The sequence below is a fragment of the Eubalaena glacialis genome, chromosome 10 (assembly GCF_028564815.1).
Source record: "Eubalaena glacialis isolate mEubGla1 chromosome 10, mEubGla1.1.hap2.+ XY, whole genome shotgun sequence".
NCBI lineage: Eukaryota > Metazoa > Chordata > Mammalia > Artiodactyla > Balaenidae > Eubalaena > Eubalaena glacialis.
The window spans coordinates 69,134,245-69,154,651 of NC_083725.1; the positions used below are offsets into that span (position 1 = coordinate 69,134,245).

The 20,407-nt window shown below is 41.2% G+C and overlaps 1 protein-coding gene across 3 annotated transcripts in view; it reads right to left on the reverse strand.

The window, feature by feature from the left end:
* The window catches only part of MRPL48 (mitochondrial ribosomal protein L48), a 56,196-nt gene that overhangs the window by 16,424 nt on the left and 19,365 nt on the right, over nucleotides 1-20,407 (reverse strand). For 2 of the 3 annotated variants that reach the window (XM_061202884.1, XM_061202881.1), the window contains 2 exons: nucleotides 16,624-16,712; nucleotides 3,419-3,615 (listed from right to left, as the gene is read on the reverse strand). In XM_061202884.1, coding sequence (XP_061058867.1) covers nucleotides 3,419-3,615; nucleotides 16,624-16,712 — 286 coding nt within the window. The remainder of the gene's footprint in view (nucleotides 1-3,418; nucleotides 3,616-16,623; nucleotides 16,713-20,407) is intronic. The other variant, XM_061202882.1, reaches the window with a different exon arrangement.

A 20,407-nucleotide genomic window follows, 5' to 3' on the forward strand; every position in this document is an offset into this window, starting at 1 on the left:
GAGCACTAAGTGACATGACAGAGGTATGTGTCAAGTGCTGAAAGAGCAACCAAGTCTCTGGGGCATCAGAAAAAGATAAAGCACATCTTTAGGCCTAAAACAATTGAAATACTATCAGCTGTGAGAGCTAAAGTCACAGCTGATTATCCAGTCTTCTAAGGAGCACATTTAGCACAGTTATACTCTAAGTAATAAAGGTTTAAAAGTTCAAATTTGGCTTAAGGACTTAAAATAAAATACTATATAATTAAAAATACTGGAGTCAGGGAGAACTGGGTTAAATCCAGGCAACTTACTGGTTCTGTGAATTTTGGCCTTTCAGAGCCTTGGTTTACTCATCTATAAAATGGGAATATACTAATATCTAGTGAGTAAGAAAGTATAATTTTTGCCATATCCACATATGATGCCACGTATTACCTTGCTACGATGGCAAACCAACCACCCAAACTATTATTTATTAAATATTTTTCTTTAAATCAACTCACTTAAAAATTAATTTTAAAAAGAAAGTTGAGGGCTTCCCTGGTGGCGCAGTGGTTGAGAATCTGCCTGCCAATGCAGGGGACACGGGTTCGAGCCCTGGTCTGGGAAGATCCCACACGCCGCGGAGCAACTAGGCCCGTGAGCCACAGCTACTGAGCCTGCGCGTCTGGAGCCTGTGCTCCGCAACAAGAGAGGCCACGATAATGAGAGGCCCGCGCACCGCGATGAAGAGTGGCCCCTACTTGCCGCAACTAGAGAAAGCCCTCGCACAGAGACGAAGACCCAACACAGCCATAAATTAATTAATTAATTAATTAATTAAAAAAAAAAAAAGAAACTTGAGATGTGGAACAACTGGAACTCATGTTGCTGGTTAGAGTGAAAAGTGGTATGGCCACTGTGGAAAACAGCTTGGCAGTTTCTTACACATTTAAAAGTACAGGACTTCCCTGGTGGTGCAGTGGTTAAGAATATGACTGTCAATGCAGGGGACACGGGTTCGACCCCTGGTCCGGGAAGATCCCACATGCTGCAGAGCAACTAAGCCCGTGCGCCACAACTACTGAGCCTGCGCACCACAACTACTGAACCTGCACACCACAGCTACTGAAGCCCGCACACCTACAGCCCATGCTCCGCAGCAAGAGAAGCCACCACAAGGAGAAGCCCGCTCACCACAACAAAGAGTAGTCCCTGCTCACCGCAACTAGAGAAAGCCCACGTGCAGCGACGAAGACCCAACGCGGCCAATAAATAAATAAATTTATTTTAAAACTAAATAAAAATAAAAATACACCACTCTTACCATTTGACCCAGCAATCACACTCCTAGAGAAATGAAAACTTCTGTTCTCACAAACACCTGTACATGTTTATAGTAGCTCTATTTGTAACTGCCCGAAACTGGAAACAACACAAATGTCCTTCAAATGAATAAACAAACTGTGGTACATCCATTCAATGAAATGCTACTCAGCAACAAAAAGGAACAAACTACTTGACACAGGCAACAACATGGATGAATCTCAAATACGTTATGCTAAGTGAAAGAAGCCAGACTCAAATGGAAAAATACTGTATGATTCCATTTATATGACATTTTGGAAAAGGCAAAACTACAAGGACATAAAATAAATCAATAGTTGCAGGGACTGGGGGTGGGACAAGGGATTGACTACAAAGGGAGGGATTTTCATCATCTTGGGATGATGAAAATGTTCTATATCCTGATTATGATGGTATTTATTCTACTGCATGCATTTGTCAAAACTCACAGAAACTGTTCACTAAAAGGGTGAATTTTACTAACGTAAATTATACCTCAATAAGCCTGACTTAATATCACTACAATAAATAGAAAAACAAGTATCAGTTGACATAAATAGAAGGTAAGCTAAAAATAAATACAGTGAAAACAAAACAATGTTATAAAATTCTAGCTAGATGGTGGTGCTTGCCAAAGACTCTGAGCCTGAGGTCCCCTCTTTCTTATAAAGATTAGGAAGTACTTCAGCGGTGTTAAGGACATACCAGCACAACACTAAGAATTTCTCCTTGACATAATTAGGTTTAAAAAGAATTAAAAAGGGAAGAAATTTCTCACCATGTGATTTAATGTTATTTAAGGCAAACCACAGGGCATCCCACACTTTCTCAAACATTGAGATAAGATATGTAAAGCGCCTGGCTTGGCATAGCTAGTCAGTAAATGTTAGTTCTCCTCCCCTACGTTTTCCAGCAAACCCAAAGAGTATGTAAAAAGCAGAGGAGGGAAAGAATATCTATATAAATGGGGAGATATACCATGTTAATGGATCAGAGGACTCAAAATAGATGTCAATTCTCCTCAAATTGATCCTCAGATTCAACACACCCCACCAAAATTCCATCAGGCTCTTTTCTGTAGAAATCAACAAGCTAATTCTAAAATTTTATTGAAAAACCCAGGGACCTAAAATAGCCAAAATAATTTTGAATAAAGAACAAAGTTGCTTTTTCAGTAATCAAGCTACTGTAATCAAGATAGTGTTTGTATGGGGAATTTCCTGGCGGTCCAGTGGTTAGGACTCGGTGCTTTCACTGCCGTGGCAGTGGTTCAATCCCTGGTCAGGTAACTAAGATCCCACAATCTGCGCAGTGCAGCCAAAAAAAAAAAAAGAAGAAGAAGAAAATAAAGCCACTATGAAATACCACCATATATCTCCTAGAATAGCTTTAAAAAAATGTGACAAACCAAGTGCTGACCAGGGTAAGGAGTTATTGAAACTCTCATATACTGATGGTGGGAATACAAAATAGGACAGCCACTCTGGAAAAAGTTTGGCAGTTTCTTATAAAGTTAAACATACATTCACCATACAACCCAACAATCCCAGGCTTAGGTAGTTATTGAAGAGGAAGGAAGACACATGCCCCTACAAAACTGGTATGAGAAAGCTTATGGCAGCTTTATTCATAATTACCAATAAACTAGAAACAATCCAAATGCATATCAACTGGTGAATGCATAAACCAATTAAGGTTCACCATTTAATGCAATACTATTCAGCAACAGAATACTTGCAAAACCCCAGATGAATCTTAAACCCATTATGCTAAGTGAAAGAGGCCAGAAACAAACAGCTACATACTGTATGATTCCATTTATATGATATTCTGGAGAACTTAAAACAATAGGGACAGAAAATCAATCAGTGGTTGCCAGGGACTTGAGAGGAAAGAGAGAGGAAATTGACTACACCTTGGGCACCCAGGAACTTTTTGTTTTAAGAACTTAATGGACTTGTTCTATATTTTGATTGTAGCAAACTATATACCTAAAAAGAGTGAATTTTACTACATGTAAATTATATCTCAAAACTTCATTTAACAATAATAAAGCAGAGCATACTACCCACACCAAGAACATCCCATGCAAAGGCATCTTTCATACCTTTCCTCGACTTTAATGGAGAGATGGTTGCAGAGGTTGTGAACATATTGGGCATAACTCTCTGCCAGGGCCATATCATATGCAGTCAGGTGAATGTTTAAAACCCCATATTCATAATCTGTCCCCAAATTAATGGGTCTCACTTCCACTTTTACCCTCTTCTTCCTGGGCTGAACAGGAAACAAAACAGAAAGAAACTAAATCAAAGTATTGTACAAGAAATTCTAACCATACCGTCTTGATATATATATACATTAAAAAAATCAATCTTTCAATTAAATTTGTTTACCATTTTTCTCTCAGGTTACCCTACCTATAAATTGAACTTTTCCTGGGAAGGAATGGGCAGCCTCCCTTGACACTCTGGGCTGTAGCATCAGTCAATGAAAGGAGAGAGAATATTGCTGGCATTCTTTAACATAAATACATGTGACTGTCTTCTGCCATTAACTAGTTTTGAGACTCACCTTCCAAATCTGGCCCTCAGTTTCCCAATTTTTATATTAATGGGGTTATGCTAGATAACAGATTCTTGAGGTTTTTTTTTTTTTTTTTTTTTTGGCCATGCCGCGCAGCTTGTGGGATCTTAGTTCCCTGACCAGGGATTGAACCTGGGCCCTCGGCAGTGAGAGCACAGAGTCCTAACCACTGGACCGCCAGGGAATTCCCAACAGATTCTTTTTTTTTTTTTTTTTTAATAAATTTATTTATTTATTCACTTATTTTTGGCTGCGTTGGGTCTTCGTTGCTGCGCATGGGCTTTCTCTAGTTCCGGAGAGCGGGGGCTACTCTTCGTTGCGGTGTGCGGGCTCCTTCTTATCGCGGTGGCTTCTCATGTTGCCGAGCACCGGCTCTATGCGCGCAGGCGGGCTCAGTAGTTGCCGCTCACGGGCTCTAGAGTGCAGGCTCAGTAGTTGTGGCGCTTGGGCTTAGTTGCTCCGTGGTATGTGGGATCTTCCCGGACCAGGGCTTGAACACGTGTCCCCTGCATTGGCAGGCGGATTCTTAACCTCTGTGCCACTAAGGAAGCCCTCCCAACAGATTCTTAATCTAGAATCCATAAAGGAATTTCAAGGGGTGTGTCAACCCCAAAACTTATATGCAAAATTTTACATGTGTGCACATTTTTTCTAAGGAGAGAATCTTAACTTTCATCAGAATCTTAAAGAAATCAATCACAAGAAAGTGCAGAATTACTTCTCTTCCAGCCCTCCTAGCTTTGAAATTCTGCCGTCCAATTATTTAGACAGTCTTCCTTTTAAAAACTTAGAGGCAGACAAATTATTTTATTTCTACCCTTCTCTTTCATATAAAGTATTGCTTCACTACATATCAACCTGTGCAAACTGCTGTAAAAAGTATGAGCCCTGGGAAAACAGATATGTAACACAACATAGATCAGGATCAAGAAAGCTTCTCAACCAGAAATAATTTAACCTAAATGCCCATCAGGAGGGGAACTTGTTAAATAAAACATGGCACATCCATTCAATAGTACATTATGCAGCTGTAAGAAGACATAAGGAACTTCCTTATGTACTGATACAGAAAGGTTTTTAAGATAAATTAAATGATAAAAGCAGACTGTAGAATAATGTTTTCAGAATATTGCCATACATATACAAAGGGTGGGTGGGGGAGAACAGATGTGTGTGTTTAATTACTTACATATTTATTTGTTTGCATATCAAAAAAATAACTCTGGAAGGATACACAAAAATACTAATACCATTGGCTGCCTATGAGGGAGGGAACTGTATGGCTGGGGCACAGGGATGGGAAGGAGACTTTTTAACTATTTCCCTTCTATATTTTTTGAATTTTTAATAATATGAATCTTTTATCAATTCAAAGTTAGAATCTTAAAATCTACCTTGCTTTTTAAAATTTTTTAGTAAAAATGTTTTTACAATATTCATACTAAAAATGCATAAATAAGTACACAGCTCAATGAATTTTCAAAGTGAAAATACCTGTATAAACAGTATCTTGAACAAGAAACAGACCACTACCAGCACCCCCAAAAGTCTCCTGCCCCCCAAATTGGTGACCACTATTCTGACTTCTAAAACCATATGCTTATTTTGCCTTTTTTCTAAATTCGTGAAAATGGAATAATATACTATGTTCTCTTCTGTGTCCAGCTTCTTTAACTCATTATGTTTGTAAGATTCATCATGTTTTAGGTGAAACAGGAATTCTTTCCTTCTCATTGCCGCAGTAAGTCTATTATATGAATATGTTATAGTTTATTTACCCTTTTTACTGTAGGTGGAAATTAGAGTTGTTTCCAGTGTGGAGCCATTATGAACAGTACTGCTACCAATGTTTTTGCATGTATCTTTCAGTGAACATATGTATGTATTTCTATTGGGGATATATCCAGAACTTGAACTACTGAGTTACAGACAATGTAGAGGTTCATCTTTAATAAGTTCTCTGTTTTCCAAAGTGGTTTCCAATTTAGACTCCCACCAGCAGTACACGAAAGTTCTAGTTGCTCTACATTCTTGCCAATACTTGCAAAACTTAGTATAGTCAGGTTTTCTGGTTGGTTTCTTTTAGCCATTCTGGTTGGTATGAAGTGGTAATGCATTGAGACTTTAACTTGAATTTCCTTTAAGTCTACTGAACCTGAGCGTGTTCCCATATGTCCACTGGCCATTTGGATATTCTCTTTTATAACCTGCCTATTCAAGTATTTTGCCCATTTTTTAGATTGGGTTGCCTTCCTTTCTCTTACTGATTTGTAGAGGTTCCTTCTATATTCTAGACATGATCCTTTGTTAAACGTACATGTTGCAAATATCTTCTTCCTCCCTGTGTCTTCCTTTTTCACTTTTTAATGGTGCATTTTGATGAGCAAAAATTCTTATTTTTAATGTAGTCCAATATACTCATTTTTTTCTTTTATATTTATAGTGACTTTTGTGTCCTGTTTAAGAAATCTTTGCTTACCTTAAGATCATGAGGATATTCTTGTATGTTATCTTCTAGAAGTTTGATTATTTTAATATTTATATTTAGATCTACAATCATTTTAAGTGATTTTTGTGCACAGTGTGAAATAGGAGTCAAGTCCGTTTTTTTCACATGACTATTCAATCCAATTGACCCAAGTACCCCAGCACCATTGCAATGCAGTGTCACTTATATCATATAATAAATGTTCAGAGATACTTGGATCTGTTTCTATATTCTTTATCCTGCTCCATTGGGCTATTTGTCTATGCTTGAGCTAATACCACACTGTCCTAATTATTGGAGATTTAGAATAAATCTTGCTATTTGGTAGAAATTTTTTTTAAAGAAAAAAATGGGGTGGGGATCTATTTACATGTCTTAAGTCACCCCTATCTAACAGCCAACAGCCTAGTTACTGCCACAGCAGAGGTGTTCCTGGCAGAGCACCTAGAGTGGTTCTCTCACATCAATGCTCTCCAGGTCAGTCTAAGAGAGCAGGGGCCCAATCTGGGGAAACAGAGGGAGGACCAAGAAATGGTCCTTTCACAAGGCCGGTAAAACTGATGACAAACCTGATCTCACAGGGATATTCTGAGAACTGAACAAAACACTGTATATAGTTAATTCAACCTGTGGCACATATTTAAACACTCAATAAACATTAACTTTTATTATTATTTTTTCATTTTCATATTCTTCACATCTAGCACAGGGCACAGCAGAGAGACAACATGCAGTGAATCACTATTTTAGAATTTTAGAATAGGATGGCATTTAGAGATAACTTTTTCCCAGTTCTTCATCCTTGCAGGGGAAGAATATGAAGCCCAAAGAGATTAAATATGTCCCCCAGAGTCACACAGCCACATAGGACAGATGCTAGGAACTAACCCAGACCTCCTGACTCCCAATGCAGAAATTTTTCCACTGAAGCCTCTGCATTATTAAACTTCTTAACAGTGGTAGTCACCCCAGGGTCCTAGACTTTGCTATGAGTGAGAAGCCAACGTCTATAACCAACCATCAAGGTGCAGGGGTTTGGCTCTCCTGCAGAGCCCACCATACCCGAGGCCAAATGCAGCGATCCAGACTTCTCATCATGACAGCACTGCAGTCAGAGCTGTGAAGAATGCTAAAGTCAGAATGCAAAGGGGAGTGGCTGAAATTTTCCAGCAGGGAAGGGAGGAGCTTCTTTGAAGCGTGCAGGAGGCTTTTCTTAACCAGGGAAAATGCCAGGGCTCTTCAAAGGTGTCACTTTAGGAGAACAAAAAGAAGAAAGCTGATTCTAGTATCCCTCTTGGCATCTCACTTGCTTTTCCATGTTGGCCTAGATCTGTCTGGACCAATCCACACCATCAGGAGTCCACTGTGATATTATATTTCAGTTCTGAGCCAGGGCACAGCATACCCAGCAAGAGCTTGAGTGCATGAGATTTCAGACACCAGTTCCTATAATTTTACCTGCTCAATCTTTCTCATCTCCTCCTTTTTATTCCTACTGCCTGAGTTCAGACCTTCATGACTGCCATGGGGAGCTATTAAAGATATCTGTGCAAGGGATGTACATGACTAGGGCTGTGTTTTGGGAAGGCCACCCTGACTGCCCATGAAGGAGAGCTAGGCAGGAAAGGAATGGAGGCTACGAGAAAGACGGCAGGGAAGATGGACTACTGTCCACCATCAAACGTTGGTACTCCTGTGACTGACCTGGATTCACCGTGAGTTGGCCCAGGGCGGCCATCCTTGGATCCCTGTAGAAGTACAATATGATGCCCAAAATGGGCCATGGGATAAATCACTAAACCATTTTTGTACAGAAATATCCATATTACTCCTATTTTACAGACAGAAAACTGAGGTCCTCTGAAGGATGTTATTTGGCCAAGGCTACTGGGAAACTTTGCTGGCAAAGAACAGATAGAGAAAGGACTCAGATTAGAATCACAGACTGTTATAGCTGGAAGGTAACTTAGAGATAACTTAGTTTCTCCTTCCTTCCTCCCCTAATTTTATATAAGGGGGAAGTCGAGGTCCAGAAAGGGGAAATGACTTGTTTAAAGGTTACAACAGTAAGGAAATGGAAAAGGCAACCACTATACGTCTAGCCATGGCTAGAAGCTGAGTCTGTGGCCCCAAACCCAGGCTCTCTCCTCTAGATTCTGCAAAAGTGATGATAGTAGCTGCCTATCACTATAGGTGGCATTCTCTAGGGTGGGAAAGTTGAGAAGAAATTGTATCATCTTAATCCTCAAATGAAAAGCTGACAGGCCTGCAGCATATACAGCTTCCAGAAATTCTGCTGATGGAAATTTTAAAAGCTACACCTGGGGACTTAAATGATTTGGTGATGGTACTCTGAACAGTCCATAATGAGCCGTAGGGTGCACAGAAATCAAGTGGTTATGTTTATAACTCAGCGTAGCACACTCAAGAAATGTACACCAAACAGAAGGCCTGACCCTGACTGGGATGGCAGAGAGGCTCAGCCTGGTGCTGCATAAAGAGCCCTAGACTTAAGATGGAAGCCAAAGAAAATCTGGGGGACTTCCCTGGCAGTCCAGTGGTTAAGACTCCGCGGTTCCACTGCAGGGAGCACGGGTTTGATCCCTGGTTGGGGAACTAAGATCCTACATGCTGCACAGCATGGCCGAAAAAAAAAAAAAAGAAAATCTGGGCTCAAGTACTGTCTTAGTCACTACATGACACTGAGTAACCTCTCTAGGTGTCAGTGTCTTCATCTGTAACACCTAAGGTTCTTGTGAAGCTCAAAATAGTGAATTTATGTGAAATGGAAATAGCATGGACATTAGATGGATTCGGACCACTGTCAGTTCAAATAATGGCTCTGGAAATTACTAGCCACTTGGGCAAGTTATTTAATGAGTCTTAGATTCCTTAAACAGGGTCCTTAATAACCACAGCATATCTGAGGATTAAATAAAACATACCATTTGTAATACTGTAAAATGAAATAATGCTTTTAAAGCCTGGCACACAGTGGTTACACGTCTGGTATATAGTAGTTGCTCAGTAAGTGGTATCTTTAAAGAAAGATTGAGTAATGTACACAGATAGGACATTATTTTTACTACAAATTGGAGGTAAGCATGCTCCTAGTATCCTATTGGTATGCTTTACAGAATGAGACATTTATTAAGCACCTTCTCTGTGCAAAGTGCTGATTCAACCACTCTAAGGAAAGAGACCAAAGAAAGAGAAAACACAGTCCCAACTCTAAAGAGGCTTACAGTTCAGAGAAAGAGAGAGAGAGAAGACACACATGAAAGAACCAGTCCTCTCAGGACTTCCCTGGTGGCACAGTGGTGAAGAATCCGCCTGCCCATGCAGGGGACACGGGTTCGAGCCCTGGTCCGGGAAGATCCCACATACCGCGAAACAACTAAGCCTGTGCGCCACAACTACTGAGCCCACGTGCCGCAACTACTGAAGACCGCCCGCCTAGAGCCTGTGCTCCGCAACAAGAGCAGCCACTGCAATGAGAAGCCCGCGCACCACAACAAAGAGCAGCCCCCGCTCGCCGCAACTAGAGAAAGCCCGTGCGCAGCAACGAAGACCCAATGCAGCCAAAAATAAATAAATTAATTAATTTAAAAGAAAAAAGAAGAAAAAGAACCAATCCTCTCAATTTAATCATAACAAGCAGCCCACCTCCCATGGCAAGTTCAACACAAGCTACCTTCCTGCACCATGTCAATTAAAACCCAAGAGCAATGACCTCAGGTGGCCGCAGCTGAAAGTGCAATGATCAGGTCAGTACTCCTAGGTTTTTTGCGTGACATATAAGGGTATATAGTAGTTCCTCAATAAATGGCAACTTTAAAAAAAGTTGATCTAGACCTGTCTACTTCTCAAGTCTCATGTCCCATCATCCTCTAGTGCCCACTTGAGATTCCAGGATTAACAAACTGCTAAAAGTTTCCCAACTGCATCTCCAGGATCAATGACTTTCCACCTTTGCCCAGAATGCTTCCCCTCCCTGCAGAGTCTGACTCTTCACCCAACATCCTCAATGTGAGTTAACTCCTAGTAATTTTTTGTTGCTGTTGTTGTTGCTTTTTGCGGCACCCACGCGGCGTGCGGGATCTTAGTTCCCCGATCAGGGATGGAACCCGTGCCCCCTGCAGTGGAAGCGTGGCATCTTAACCACTGGACCGCAAGGGAAGTCCCTCCTAGTCATTTTTAAAGACTCTGTTCATGCTCTTCCAGGAAGCCTTCCCTCATTCCTCATGCTGAGTTAGGTACTACTCCTATGTGTTCCCATAGCAACCCCCTCCCCATTATATACCACTATCACTTATCACATGTATCCATTTATTCAACAAATATTTTCTAACCAATAGTGATAAGCCAGACCAGGGTTAGCAATGGGGATATGATAGTAAATAAGACAGCCATAGTCTCTGCTTGCTGAAACTTGCAATCTATTGGGAAAGGCATACATAGAACAATTATAAGAAGATGCATGTTTTGAGGGAGGAAAATAGAGTGCTATGGGATTGTAAAAAGAGGGACTAATGCCATCATCAGCATCATCATTATCACCACCAGTAACTACTTATGGGCTCCATGTTTCAGACACTGTGCTAAGTACTTAAAACTTTCTTTTTTAACTTACTTCTCACAAAGCATTTAAATAACATGGTTATTTAAAGGCAAGAAAATTGTGGCTTGTAAAGTTAAGTAACTTACCCAAGGACATACACTAGTAAGCATAAGAACTGAATCTTTAACTTGGGTCTGCCTAATTCTAAAACATTTCTCTTAATCTCCGTCTTTCTCTTTAAGGAAGGTACGCAGAGCCTGCCAGTCTCCTCAATATCTATTCTCTCTTTTCTCTTTAATCACGGACCTGCTGAATTTTACCTGGGCACATGACCATTTATAATAAAAATTACATTTCCCAACCAATCTTGCAGCTGGGTATGGTTATGTGACCAAGTTCTGGCCAGTGGGATACGAGCTAACGCATACTGCTTTCCCTTTCCCCTTCCTGCTGGTTGGAATGTGGACATGAAGGCTTAAGTGGAGGCAGCCATCTCAGACTATGAGATAGAAGCCGTATGATAAGTGTTGCAAAACAAAAGGCGGGAATATCTACCTATACTTTATATGACAGAAAAATAAACTCTATCTTGTTTAAGCCCCTTGATTGAGTGGATCTCCCTCTTATGGCAGCCAAACCACTACCTCAATAAGAAAGTATTATGTCTCATTCATTTCTCTATTCCTAGAGCCCAGCAATATTAAATGTTGAGTTGAGCTGAATTAAATTCTGGTTCTAATTCTGTTATTTACTAGCCATATGGTCATAGAGAAATCACTTATGCTCCTCAGTTTCCTTTTCTGCCCAGTCTACCTCACAGGATAGTTGGTGAAGCAAAAAGCATGGTTTTCAAATCTGTTGGTTACAAAGGGCCTAAGAAAAAACTCACGTTTCCCTTCGTGAAGCACATGAAATACTCATCAATGTGCTTTCATTGTATAAAACAAGAATGACTTAACTAGCAGAAAATATGGTTATATTATATAAATGGAGTTCTCTGCACTTCAAAAAATATGAAAACATATGAGTTTCTCTGTTAACATTTATTTTCATCAAGTAAAACTGATGGGAGAAAAACTTGAAATTTAGAAAATTCTATCCATTAACTTAATTGTCTTTCTAAAATGTTGAAGATTGCCATTATTAAACCTGAGGAGAGGTTCCATTCTAGGATCACCAGTGTTCCAAGGGCCTATGGTTTGAGAGGCACTGAGATAATGGATGTGAAAGCACTTTGAAAATGGAAAGAGATCATTACTTTTACTCATATCAAATATGAATCTCTCTAAAACTCTGACACTGTTGTAATTTAGCAGAACAGGCAAGGCAGGATGAGAGCCCAGTGGGCTGGAGACCAGGGTGCTCTAATGGCACAGGCTACAAGTCAGGTCTTCACAGAAATCGCTCTGTGCCTGGAAAAGCTCTGGGAAACTCTTTTATAGTTTTTACAGCCCCAGTGTTTCCAGCTACCCCAAGCGACTGCATACTCCTAGATGAGTGTCAGTTCACTTTACATACTCAGTGCAAGAATACAGGTAGTATTTAATAAATGTTTGTTGAGCTGAACTCTATAACACCTCCACTGACCCTTTCAGGGAGAACTGCATCTTTAACTTTGCTCTCTTGATATTTAGTTCATTTCCCTAGAAAAACACTTCCCACGTGTATTTTAGTTACATTTTTGAGCACTATCCTTCCCAGGCCACTTCACACTTTTTGTAGGAAGAGACTGTGTCCCACTCACCACAGCATCATCTGTGCAAAGCACAGTGCCTGGCACATACCGGACACTCAATAACGGTTGTTCTTTTCAATGAGTTACAAGAGGCAGACTTGAGGGAAAACATGGATGCTAGTTTAAAACAACTCTCTGTAAGCCAGTCCTATAATCCATGTCTAGCCCTACAGTCACCAGGCCAGCAAAACCAATCTTTCTGTTTCCAGGAAGCTAGGACTATCACCACAAAGTGATTCTGATCTGCTGATTTTTCTGGGAATGATGTCACAGTCTCCTCACAGACTTGTGGCTGTTAGAGCTGATCAATCTATGAGTGCTACAACAAAATAAGTAGGTGTCAGAAATGACAAACACCTCCTCTATGTCAACAGTCAGAACAGCATGAAGTTTCCAAGAGAAAAGGTATCTTGATTCCTAGTGGCCATTCTACAAAGAGGAAATAAATTGTCTGAGTTCAAAAACCTTACTCTCTTGCCCCAGAGCCTGAAAAACAGAACATATAACAGCTAAAACTGACAGCAATTTATGTTGTCTCCATTTCATCCTCTCACATCTTCCTCTTGGCAATGCTTTTATTCTTGGGCTGCTATTACCCTAAAATTGGAGGCTGAACAACAGCTGAGGGCAAGTAAGTAAGTGGTCTTGGGAGATATGACCTAGCACTATACGAATGTGAAGGACTATATTCTTTTTATTTTTATCAAATAAAAATCACACCAAACAATCTGAAGCCTTTTAAATTTAACAGAATGATGCAGGGCCCTTGAAGGAATAATGAGATTACACACTGAGACACAGTGCTATGGCTGCAGATATGCTCTGAAGTGTGATCCCTCACTGCCATGAGTCAAGGTGGGTCTTACATGATGAGAGAAGAAAAAGGAAGGTATCATGTCTTAAAGAAGAAAGAGCATGTACAAAGACACAGAAGCATGAGACAGAATGGGTGTATGAGAAAATGTGCCTGAAGTATAGGGTGCAAAATGGGAAATCACTGAGAAGGAGATTGGGTCTGTGCTGAGAGACCCGGAATCCCACTGAGGATACAGAAAAAATGGTTTGCTATCATCCCCCATGCTGCCACCCAAGAGGAAGCTTCGTTTTCATCTCTCTTCTCACTAACTCCTCAGAGAAGCATCAAGGACAAGGGCACAGGATGGAGGGATGGGAACCAACCTAGAGTTATAAACCAGGCCATGCAAGATAGAGATAAAACCAGTATTGACAAGGAAAGCTGAGGTGAGGTAGATGTGCCTTTTCCTTCCCAAGGTTCAGGAGTCATAAGGCTGAGTGTGGGACCTTTGGAAGGAGGAGTGAAGAGATTATACCAGCAGAAAAGGGACAAGGGTTGGCCACTTTGTGCATGAGAATTAACTCTTGTCTCAGGGATGTAAGGCTCAAGAGAGTAGAGGAGCCAGCCTGAGAGTCAGAGAAGAAAAAATGGGAATATGGCTGTTCATTGTTTTTTCTAGGTTCTAAGTTCAGGGAGAGAAAGGAAGCCAAAAGATGACTTCTAGCTTTTCCAGTCCAGTTCCCCAGGGGTACAAAAGGGACAGGGACTTGGGACAGAGCCTCTGTAAGCTGGCGGATGAAAGTTTTCATTGTGCTGTTCCGTGCGGGAAGTGAGGAGCCTCTAGCAGCTTCCATCACTATCCAGCCCTATTGTGCTAGCCACCCTGGAACAATGAATGACATCAGAGAAAAGCCTACAGCCCTAACAAAAGGGAGCATCACTCCCTTCAAGCAACCAAGGTCATCTGGAGGCAGCTGTTTGCAGAGAATGGGTTGTTTGCCAGCTCTGATTTATAAAACCTCGGGGCAGCTCCAATAACCACATTTAGGTTCAGCTCAGTCAATATTTATTGTCCTCTACTTGATGCCAGGCTTTGTGCTGGACACTGAGGATACAGAAAAAATATGAGACATGGCCTCTACCCTGAGGAAGCTCATCATCTAGGAGGAGAAACAGTCATCAAAACAGGTGGTTAAAACAGAGCAGCAAGTCCTAGAATAGAAGAAGCACTAGGAACTCCAGCAGCTCATGATAGGACAAGTAACCCAGTGCAGGCAGTCAGTGGTTTCTCAGAAGGGGAGATTTGTTCTTCCCCTCCTCATCCTGCTTCCTCAATGGGATTTAGATGTCCAGAATGTATTAGCCAAGTGAAGAAGGAGAGCAGGTCTTCCAAGTAGACAGAAGAGCATGTGAGAGGTCTCAAAACAGTATGATGATTTGAGTATGGTATCCATGAGATGGGAGAGGAGGATGGAGAGAAAGATGGGACAGATGGCATTAGACATGCCATTAAGCTTTTATAACAAGCCAAGGACTGGGCCAGAGCATGGTATATACAGAAAATTATCTATGAGGGAGGATCCCAAGAAATTAAAAAAAACAAAAAACTCACACCCAAACAAAACTAATTTTATTTCCTGCTAAATTTATGTGAGACTTTTAGAAGGGGGATATCCCAAAATAAAACAACTCCAAGAACTTACTCTGAGGTGTCACAACTCAGAAGTGTGTAAATCACTCCTTCTTCTGAATTTTAAATAGCACTTTGTATCTTCCTTTTAGCACTTGTCACTTTCTGCTTGGGAGCATAATTATTTGTGTCTTATCTCTAGTGGTTTATCAGCTCCCTGTGAGCATGAACCAGGTCTTGTTCATTCATACTATAAAATTTTATTGCAACTCAGTCTGAATAGGCAAGGCACCCCCAACAGTACCTAGCACATAATAGATGTTTGAAAAATGTATCATAGCATTATGGAGTTACATGATATCAGAGCTGAAAGACTCTTGAAGATATTCTAATCCAGAGTTTCTCAAACTTTGTGAAGAGTCTGACAAAAGCTATGGACTCTCTTCCCAGAAAAAGTCACACATAGAAAACATTTTACATATAATTTCAGGGACTGCTATGCCCAAAGAGGTTAGGTTAACTTACCCCAAATCACGAAGCTAATAACTGGCAGAACCAAGCCTAGAACACAAGTTTCCTTGTTCCCAATTCAGTACTCTTCTCATCACAAAGGAACAATTTTACTAGGGCTGTTTCCTGCTGGGAAGGTGCCTGATACAAGCCTCAGGTGTGGCAACATTCCTGTCATGAAATTCCTTGATATAAGGATGTTGCTCAGGAGAACGTGGCAAGTTTAGTGGCTTCTGAGGCCCAAATGCAGTGGTACTGGACCTCTGCCAAGGTGAGAGGCAATGGGAGATGTGTGGGGTTGCATGGGAGCATCGAACTAAGCCAAAGAACCAAAAGCGATGTTGAAATCTCTCCAAGTAGAACAGCAAAATCTTCCTAACTATACTGTTTACAGGAAGTGATAGAATCGTGACTCAAAGCTAGACTGTCTGGCTTTCAAGCCAGTTTTGTGTCCATCCCACTACAAAATCCTCTGCAAATGCACAAAAAATCTAACCACCACAGAAGCAATCCTTCAGCTGGAGCCAAAGAAATAGGCTAAATAATCTTACAATGCTTAGAAATAACTCCCAGTTATCTGTGATAATGGATTCAAGAAACACATACATATTTTAAATTTGTAAATACTGTAAAACTTAGCTATTTGGCTGACAATGTTAATCCACCTCTATGTGCCACAAACCATTCATTCAACTGAACTGAACATATTTCCATTGTGAGGTCCACATTGAACTAAGTACTAAGAAGATATTTTCTTTAAGTGTCACAAATAATAAAACCAAATCATTTGCTTTTCACTGTGATAACCTGGCCTAGGGACAAGATTAGGAACTGGCAAAAACATCTCCACTCTGGATCATATCCAAACTAATTAACTGGAGAGGACTGAAGGACAACCCTCTATCCTTTCTAGCTCCAGTATAATCCAACCTATACACATCTGATCTTCGGGGTCTTTGTAAAAGCTGCACACTATCCTTTTCTAAAGGACCCCTGCCCCTTTTACCTCTTGTGCTTTAACTAGGTGCTTGTATCTTCCAATGCCATGCGTGGGCTGTGACCTGTAGTGCCGACTGATGCTCAGCAGAATGCCACCTAAAAGAGAGAAAATAAGACAAACCTGTTTCAAAGCTCCTCCAGGGACAGATAGATCATACATGAGGAGACAAATTCTCCATCGTGAAATGGAATATTTGGGGATAGTGAGCCTCTTGCTGGTTTAAAGAACCAGAGCTATTTCTTGATCCTGAGCTGACACTCGGTTTACCCCATTTTTCTCTCCGTTTGGCCCCTGGACTATATCTAATCCCCACCACCCATCTTTCACTGAGAAATTCTCTCCTGCTAGAGCCACTGGTGGTAGGGGGACAAAATACATTCTCACAGGGCTCTCATTTTCTCTGTTCCTCAACAGGCAATAATCCTTTTGAAGTTTTCCAATGAGGATTGTTCAGAGAAAGAGACAGGTGGCAAATACAACCAGGAAAAAGGACAATCACAAATTTCCACAGTTTTTTAAACTATCTAATTTGCTTTATTTGTGTTGATATGTAATAATCTCCAACAGACTTTAAGTGAATAACAATAAAAACTAAAAACCTAAGGTACAGAACAGTGTGTATGTAAAAAATAGGATCTCTATACACATATTCACTGTGGTAGACCCAGAGATATGCCACCCAGATTCCCTTCAAAGAAGGACTTGCTGATATATACATATTCTCCTTTAATCCTCATTATTTTTATCTTCATTTACAAATAAAGAAACTGCAGCTCAAAAAAATAGGAATTGGCCAAGGTCAACCAGCAAGTAAAAGGCAGAACTGCAATTTAAACCCAGGTCTATGTGACTGAACAGCCTGTTCTCAGATGTGTTATAACATCTGAATTTCTGGAATACAAAATCTAGCTAGGGACTTTCCTGGTGGTCCAGTGGTTAAGAAACAACCTTCCAATGCAGGGGACGTGGGTTTGATCCCTGGTTGGGGAGCTAAGATCCCACATGCCGCGGGGCAACTAAGCCCGCGCGCCACAACTACTGAGCCCTTGCACTCTGAAGCCCACGCGCCACAACTAGGGAGCCTGCGTGCCGCAACGAGAGCCCACACACCACAACTAGAGAGAAGCCCACGCACCACAACGAAAGATCCCGCATGCCACAGCGAAGATCCCGCGTGCTGCAACTAAGACCCGATGCAGCCAAATTAAAAAAAAAAAAAAATCTAGCTAGACTTGATTGCTCCCATATCTGATATCAGCTCCTTACCTCTACCCTTCACTGGAACCAGCCCTACACAGCTCTGTTATGTCTGTCTGTCTCTCTTGCTTGTTCCCTACCTTCTGGAAAAGTACTAGTCCTAGGTTATGCTCCCTTTCCTCCCAGCTCCTGTGGTCCTGCATCTCCCCAGGGCCACCACTTTGTGGGGGGCTAAACACAAAATGGTGTGGAAAAGTCTAATGACATCAAGTGAAATGTTTCTTAAGCTTCTCTTTTCTAAAATGTGCTTCCAAGCAGGTCTGCTCTGTGCCAGGCCAATCAAGAATCGTGGCTTCAGAGACTTTCCCTACGTTTACAATCCACAGTATTTCATCAAGACAACCCTGGTATATCATGGATCACTTCCATGATGTGCAGTAGTCCGCATTTACTATTATATGCCAACAACTGAATAGATACTGGGACAGTTACAAAGATGACTAAAATATACTACTTTCCCTAGAGACACTCAATGTGTACTGGGGAAGGATGATGGGAAAGCAGATAATTACCTTATAGTGTACAAAATACTTTAATGGAGATGAGAGCAAGGAACCTAGAGGAAATAACAACTAACTCCACCTTAGGGGTGAGCGGGGAGAAGTGGAGGACGGTACAGGGGAATAGGTTCAGAGAGGTAACAGCTGCATTCTTTTTTTTTAAGTCAGTTTTCCCATCTTTTTTATTTATTTATTTATTTATTTATTTATTTGGCTGCATCAGGTCTTAGTTGCGACACGCAGGATTTTCACTGCGGCACGTGGGATCTTTCATTGCAGCGCATGGGCTTCTCTCTAGTTGTGGCACATAGGCTTAGTTGCCCCGCGACACGTGGGATCTTAGTTCCCCGACCAGGGATCGAACCCGTGTCCCCTGCATTGGAAGGCAGATTCTTAACCACTGGACCACCAGGGAAGTCCCAACAGCTGATTCTTGAAAGAGGAGTAAGAGTTTACCACGCACGGAAGAAGGAGGTATTTTTGGCAGAGGCTTCCAAAGAGCACTGAACATAACTGAGGCATCGTCTTGGCCACAGCCCCAGCTGACTCTTTGAGGCTTTAGTTTCCAGACTCTGCAACCTGTGGCCCCACCCAAAGAGCTGATATCCAAATCCCCTTGATTGGGTACACAATCATCCTCAGATCAGAGCCTTGAAAATTAATCCATCCAAAAAGATTTTATTATGACTTTAAAACATGACCTCCTAAAAAGCACTGAACTCTCCAAAGCATGTTTATTCATTCAACAAATATGTATTACTACCCACCGGGGTAGCCAGAAACAATTATACCCTCACAACCATGTGAATGGCACACACTAGAGCTGTGCAATGTACAACCAACCCAATATCCACGGCAGGCCTGGGTTGGTACCAACCACTGCCCTAGATGCTGGAGCTGTAACAATGGGCAAAGACAAAGTCCCTGCAATACAGAATCTATGATCTAGTGGCGAGACAGTAATATCAATGCAGGTGATAAGGGCTACCTCAATAAGGGCTATATACATGAGAGAGGCACTAAGGCTGGACTTGTGGTGTCAGGAAAGGATTCTTAGAGCAGGTGGCTTTTAAGTAAAACCTGACAGATGACTAGGAGTTAGAGAGAACACAGTATGGGGAGGGGAAGACCCAGAGAGAGAATTTCAAGGCAGAGTATAAGCAGCAGGGTGGCAAGAGATGAGCTTACAGAAACAGGCAAAAAGTTTAGGGAGGGCTTAATTATTCAGTACTTATGATGCAAAGAGGTGGAGATATAACAGGGGACAAGGCCAACAAAATTCTGTTTATGGAGCTTATAGTCTAGTAGGAGGAGGGAATAGTCACAAAATAAATATGAAATTACAAATTGTGATGAATGATAAAAAGCGCTATGGCAATACAATCAGTGGATCTATTTTAGATTGGAATATCAGGAAAGGCCTCTAAAAAAAATGACATGTGAACTGAAACCAGATTTCAGAGGAAAATAGTAATAGTGGTTATCCCCAGGGAGAAGTGGCTAGACGGCAGGAGAGAGAGACTTACTGTTGACTTTATACTCTTGTATCATTTAAAACTTGTTCCATGTACATGCATTATCTACTCAAATAAATAAATAAAATAAATTGAGACCTGAAAGGCAGATAGGAGTTTATTAGGTAAAAAGATAGAGAATGAATGTTCCAGGCAGAGGGAATAGCATGTGCAAGGGCCCCAGAGGGGGACACAGATTGGCACATTCAAGGAACAAAAAGACTGTCCATGTAGCTGAAGCAAAGCGAGAGGGGCTGAGTGCACCAGAGATTAGGGCAGTGGATTGCAACCCACCACTTTGAGCCATGTTAAGGGTTTGGATTTCATGCTGAACAGCGGAGAAATTATATGTCTAATGTGTTTTTAAAAGATCACTTTGGTTGTTGTGGGTGGAAAGTGGTGGGAGGGGGAGTGTGGATGGAAGTTCAAGCAGAGATGCAACCCATCCTTGGCTGAGTTGTTGTTGTTAGTCTTCCTGTATCCACAAGCCCCTCTCTATTCCATCCTCTAAAGCTGACA